The sequence below is a fragment of the Drosophila montana genome, unplaced genomic scaffold (genome assembly GCF_035044405.1).
Source record: "Drosophila montana isolate Dmon_TW-CO22-7 unplaced genomic scaffold, ASM3504440v1 contig_2583_1, whole genome shotgun sequence".
NCBI lineage: Eukaryota > Metazoa > Arthropoda > Insecta > Diptera > Drosophilidae > Drosophila > Drosophila montana.
Genome location: NW_026997446.1, coordinates 220,076 through 226,381, shown reverse-complemented (window position 1 = coordinate 226,381; position 6,306 = coordinate 220,076). Strand labels below are relative to the sequence as shown.

Sequence of the window (6,306 nt, the reverse complement as noted above, 5' to 3'; positions counted from 1 at the left end):
ACAGTTTTGCTTTTATTTAAATTTGTATTTTATCTCCAAGCTCATTAACTTACACACATGCAATTGTTGCATTGCTCTTGTTGTTGCTTTGTTGTTGCTGTTGTTTTGGCTACCTGCCGCTATCAGGTGCGCACCTTTCACAGGTAACACTCCACTCAGCGAGCGAGCGGAAGTATTAATAATACATATTTAATAGATAGCAACAACTACCACAACAACAACTAATCATCACAATAACAAGAGCAAAGACAACAATACATTTTGTTTGTCAAGCAGAAAACAAGTAAGAGTTGTCTAGTTCGCAGTGACCGACTGGGAGATACCCTGCTTAGCTAGCGCTGAGCTGCCAATCGAGCCATATTATATACAAAGAGACATAAACACACTTTGTGGAAAATGTTCTCTTCTTCGATGTTTAAAGTCCGATGCTTTTTTTTTATTTTAAGCGCCTTAATATTAGTTTAAGGCTCTAAATAATATTTTCAACTGTTTGTACTTACCTTAGCCCAGGGCTCTACTTTTAAAAATGAGGTTTTTTTTCAATTTTGTCGGAGGAGTGTGGAGAGGGATTCAAAAACAAGGAAATATTCTCATATGAGAAGTTTTATACCAAGTTGGGCGTATATAGCTCTTATTACTTTCGACTTATGCTTAAAAATATTAAGATATGCATCAATATTTATCAACATTTATCGATATTTATCAATATTTATCGATATTTATCGATATTATGGAAATAGGAAAATCTATCGAGATATTATCAAAAAACTTCAATAAAAAGAATCGCTGGGAAAGTGAGATTTTTGAAATGTTTAACCCGTTTTATGGTAAAGAAATCTTTCGCAAATCCAAAAAATAAAGCAAGAACATTTAAATATTTTTTTTGATTTAGATAATTGGCCAATCTTTAATCTTGATTTGTTGCCCAAAACCTTATCAGCGCAACATTGTTCCAGTTATTCGACCCCGTTAATAGTCAAACTTAAAGTCCATAAAAATAGTGTACATTGTTTTTGATGCTTTTATTGTTCTTGTTGTTGTCGTAATAGCGCTTAACTGAACGCTGTTTTTCTCTTGAGGGAGAAAGGTAGGAACTGAGAGAAAGAGAGAGACAGAGAGAGAGCGGAAGAGAGAGAGAGCAGTTAATGGGCTAGGCACCTCCACCTACATTTTCACGGGCAGCTCACCTACAGATCCGCTCAGTTGTACACACAACACACACGCACACACACACACACACACACACACGCGCGCGCGCAGAGCACACACAACACGTCTGACTTTGTCGCTGGCTGTTGACGTTAGTCGCATTTGATAGCCGGCAACAGCAGAGGCACAGAACTCGAAACTCAGCAGAACGTGAAGCATGTAAAGGCCACGATTGCCATATGAAGATATGGTAAAGGGCCAGGGACAAGGAGATGCATTACTTTTCGCAGGACTACAAAATGTATTCTCATTGCAGTTGAAACTTGAACAAAAGCAGCAGCAACAACAACAACAACAACAACATGGCCGCCGGCAGTGGAGCAAGCGCCAGCGAGCTGGATTGCCAAGTGACTGTGGAGGATTTGCCCATAACCTTCAAGGTTAGTGCCGTACTCCAACCGCAAACAGAGCGCATCATTTCACATAAGCTTCATGGCAAAATAGCCATTTAAATGCAAGTTCAGCAGATTCAGCGCCCCGTGGATTACCCTCCACCCGCACTCCACGCTCAACAATTTGATACACAGTAAAAAAATGTTGGTCTAAAACTAAAGCCAAAATTAGACTTAAAAGCGCGTTACTTATGCCTCAGCTATCGCTTATAGCCTGTTTCCACTGTGTTTAAAATATGTTACATTTACAAACATTCACATTCTGCGATTCCATTAGCAAGTGCCAATTATCGATCCGTCCGTTGGTATAAAATTAAAGCCAAAATTGGATTTAAAAGCGCGTGACTTATGCCTCAGCTATCGCTTATAGCCTGATTCCACTGTGTTTAAAATATGTTACATTTACAACATTTCACATTCTGCGATTCCATTAGCAAGTGTCGATCCGTCCGTATCGATCCGTCCGTTGGTCTAAAACTAAAGCCAAAATTGGACTTAAAAGCGCATTACTTATGCCTCAGCTGTCTCTTTTAGCCTAATTCCACTGTGCTTAAAATATGTTATATTTAAAAAATTTCACATTCGGCGATTCCATTAGTAAGTGTCACAGTTGTCTGTAATATGCGAATGGCAAAAGGTACCGCTTCTTTAAACAAACAGCTGATTGGTTTGATTTTAAAATTTGTAACATTTTTCTTCCAAAAGTCAAATAACACGGCCTCGAAGTAGGGACTCCATTTAATGGACTCTTTGCGGCATTTGACCATCTTTAAATGTTAAAAACTGTGGGATTAATGCAATTTAGAATTATAATTTAATTTAAAATCATAAATTATAATCTACATATATCAGCTGTTTATGGTATTACATTACATTATATATTTTTCACAATATCGATACGAAATTCAATAAGTCACGAATTACCAGTGCGAATACCAACATTTGCTTGCAAATGTGAAAAATGTGCTTGCTTATGGGAAAATGTACAGCAACATATATCACATTAGCAAAAAATGTTAAAAATGTTGACAGTGAAATGAGGCTATTAATCGAAAAGCACATTTTAATGGGAAAATGTACAGGCAACATATTTCACATTAGCTAAAAATGTGACATTTGCAAAAAATTTAAGAAATGTTGACAGTGGAATTAGGCTATTAATCTAAATGGACTCTCTGCTCAGTTCACGCTCTCTTTTGAGATGTTAACTGAAGCCCTGAATATTAGTCCAATTTAACAAACACAGAAATAGTTTTCAATTTGAACCAACATGTATTTTTTTTTTGCTGTGTATCAAAACCCACCAAAATGGTTTTCAATTTAAGCCAACATTTGTTTTTTTTTGCTGTGTATCAAAACAAAGCGAGACACGCACTCGTCTCGCTTGGCTGGGCGCAGCCAGAGTCACATGAGCATTTTGGCTTCGCCGTGGACAGCGCCTGACATCCGGTTCGGGTCGGATGCAAATGAAGCAACAGTCCGCCCGTTCCGTCCCGTCCCGTTGGCTAACGGCATGCGGCTCTGGGCCCGGAAGTAGCTGAAAGCATTTGTAACGCATTTTCATTTGCCGCTTGCAGGTCAAATACATTGGCTCGGAGGTGGCGCGCGGCCTGTGGGGCATTAAGTACACACGTCGGCCGGTTGATTTGATGGTGGGCGTGGCCAAGAATCTGCCGCCCAACAAGGTGCTGCCCAACTGCGAGCTGAAGGTGTCGACAGCGGGCGTCCAGCTGGAAATCATCTCGCCCAAGGCGAGCATCAACAACTGGAGCTATCCGATCGATACGATATCGTACGGCGTACAGGATCTGGTCTATACGCGCGTCTTTGCCATGATTGTCGTCAAGGACGAGTCCAGTCCGCATCCGTTCGAGGTGCACGCCTTTGTCTGCGACAGTCGGGCCATGGCGCGCAAGCTGACCTTTGCCCTGTCCGCCGCCTTCCAGGACTACTCGCGGGTGGTCAAGGAGGCTTCCGGCGACGATCAGGACAATGGCAATGCCACGCCCAGCGACGCCATAACGCCCACGCGGCAAAAGTTCGCCATCGATCTGCGCACGCCCGAGGAGATCCAAGCCGGCGAACTGGAGCAGGAAACGGAGGCATAGCACAAACCTCCTGTGTGTCCATGTGTGTCCATGTGTGTGTCTATGTGTGTGTGTCTGTGTCCTATATATATTTGTATTATTTCTTGGGGTTCGGAAGTCGCGTCAATTGTGATTGTCATAGTTACTTATCGTCCAGCTCATCGGATGCTGTTGTTATTGTACTTCTCTCACCTGGTAGTTGCCTCATACAGCTAATTACCCAAAGCCTAAGCGTAAAGCAACTGTAAAATACAAACGATTTTCTACGTAAAATAAAATTAAATATATAAACTAATTGTATTACACTTGTATAAATAAAAGTTACTGTTTAATTAAGTAATGAATAAGAGTTATCTAATCGAACATGATCGACCAAAAAGAGAAACTCTGTGCGCATCACGTCAGCTTACATTAATAATCTCGATATATAACTAACTGATTGATTATTGATTGATTGACTGATTGACTGATTACCTGTACCTACTTTACTGTACTTACCATGTGTTATGTAAGTGCACGCCAAGGTGTCGATTTTGGTGGTCTAGCCAATAAAATGAGGGTGGGAAATTTTGGCCTATGTATATATACGAATCCTAGGGATATGATTTGGACATGAATTTCGACTAAAATTTACGTAGTCAGATTTGAATGCCAGATTAATCTAGAGGGAAAACCATGAAGAAAACGCCAAACCTCGTGAAAATCTAATGAGATTTGGCTGAGTTATGGGGGTGGGAAATTTTGGCCTATGTCAATATACGAATCTTTGGGGTATGATTTTGACATGAATTTCGACTAAAATTTACGTAGTCAGATTTGAATGCCAGATTAATCTAGAGGGAAAACCATGAAGAAAACGCCACGCCTCGCGAAAATCTGATGAGATTTGGCTGAGTTATGGGAGTGAGAAATTTTGGCCTATGTCTATATTCGAATCTTGGTATGATTTTGACATGAATTTTGGCTAAAAATTATGTATTCAGATTTGAATGCCAGATTAATCTAGAGTGAAAACTATGTACAAATAGCTAAACCTCATGAAAATCTGATGAGATTTGGCTGAGTTATGGGGGTGGGAAATTTCGGCCCATCTCTACATACGAATCCTAGGGGTATGATTTTGACATGAATTTCGCCTAAAATTTACGTAGTCAGATTTGAATACCAGATTAATCTAGAGGGAAAACCATGAAGAAAAAGCCAAACCTCGTGAAAATCTGATGAGATTTGGCTGAGTTATGGGGGTGAGAAATTTTGGCCTATGTCTATATTCGAATCTTGGGTATGATTTTGAGGGCATGAAGGCCCCTGTGTCGTGGGCTAGAGGGAAATTGGATGTATTCAGATTTGAATGCGCAGATTAATCTAGAGGGAAAACCATGAAGAAAAAGCCAAACCTCGTGAAAATCTGATGAGATTTGGCTGAGTTATGGGGGTGGGAAATTTTGGCCTATGTCTATATACGAATCTTTGGGGTATGATTTTGACATGAATTTCGACTAAAATTTACGTAGTCAGATTTGAATGCCAGATTAATCTAGAGGGAAAACCATGAAGAAAACGCCAAACCTCGTGAAAATCGGATGAGATTTGGCTGAGTTATGGGGGTGGGAAATTTTGGCCTATGTCTATATACGAATCTTTGGGGTATGATTTTGACATGAATTTCGACTAAAATTTACGTAGTCAGATTTGAATGCCAGATTAATCTAGAGGGAAAACCATGAAGAAAAAGCCAAACCTCGTGAAAATCTGATGAGATTTGGCTGAGTTATGGGGGTGGGAAATTTTGGCCTATGTCTATATACGAATCTTTGGGGTATGATTTTGACATGAATTTCGACTAAAATTTACGTAGTCAGATTTGAATGCCAGATTAATCTAGAGGGAAAACCATGAAGAAAACGCCAAACCTCGTGAAAATCGGATGAGATTTGGCTGAGTTATGGGGGTGGGAAATTTTGGCCTATGTCTATATACGAATCTTTGGGGTATGATTTTGACATGAATTTCGACTAAAATTTACGTAGTCAGATTTGAATGCCAGATTAATCTAGAGGGAAAACCATGAAGAAAAAGCCAAACCTCGTGAAAATCTGATGAGATTTGGCTGAGTTATGGGGGTGGGAAATTTTGGCCTATGTCTATATACGAATCTTTGGGGTATGATTTTGACATGAATTTCGACTAAAATTTACGTAGTCAGATTTGAATGCCAGATTAATCTAGAGGGAAAACCATGAAGAAAAAGCCAAACCTCGTGAAAATCTGATGAGATTTGGCTGAGTTATGGGGGTGGGAAATTTTGGCCTATGTCTATATACGAATCTTTGGGGTATGATTTTGACATGAATTTCGACTAAAATTTACGTAGTCAGATTTGAATGCCAGATTAATCTAGAGGGAAAACCATGAAGAAAAAGCCAAACCTCGTGAAAATCTGATGAGATTTGGCTGAGTTATGGGGGTGGGAAATTTTGGCCTATGTCTATATACGAATCTTTGGGGTATGATTTTGACATGAATTTCGACTAAAATTTACGTAGTCAGATTTGAATGCCAGATTAATCTAGAGGGAAAACCATGAAGAAAAAGCCAAACCTCGTGAAAATCTGATG

General features: G+C 39.7%; 1 protein-coding gene across 1 annotated transcript; it reads left to right on the top strand.

Moving 5' to 3' along the window:
- The first annotated feature begins 1,443 nt into the window (after positions 1 to 1,443).
- Positions 1,444 to 4,024, top strand: LOC135429040 (uncharacterized). The gene is made up of 2 exons (XM_064683203.1): positions 1,444 to 1,589; positions 3,179 to 4,024. The coding sequence occupies exons 1-2, from the start codon at positions 1,512 to 1,514 to the stop codon at positions 3,707 to 3,709; spliced, it is 609 nt and encodes a 202-aa protein (XP_064539273.1). The 5' UTR covers positions 1,444 to 1,511; the 3' UTR covers positions 3,710 to 4,024.
- Positions 4,025 to 6,306: the final 2,282 nt, after the last annotated feature.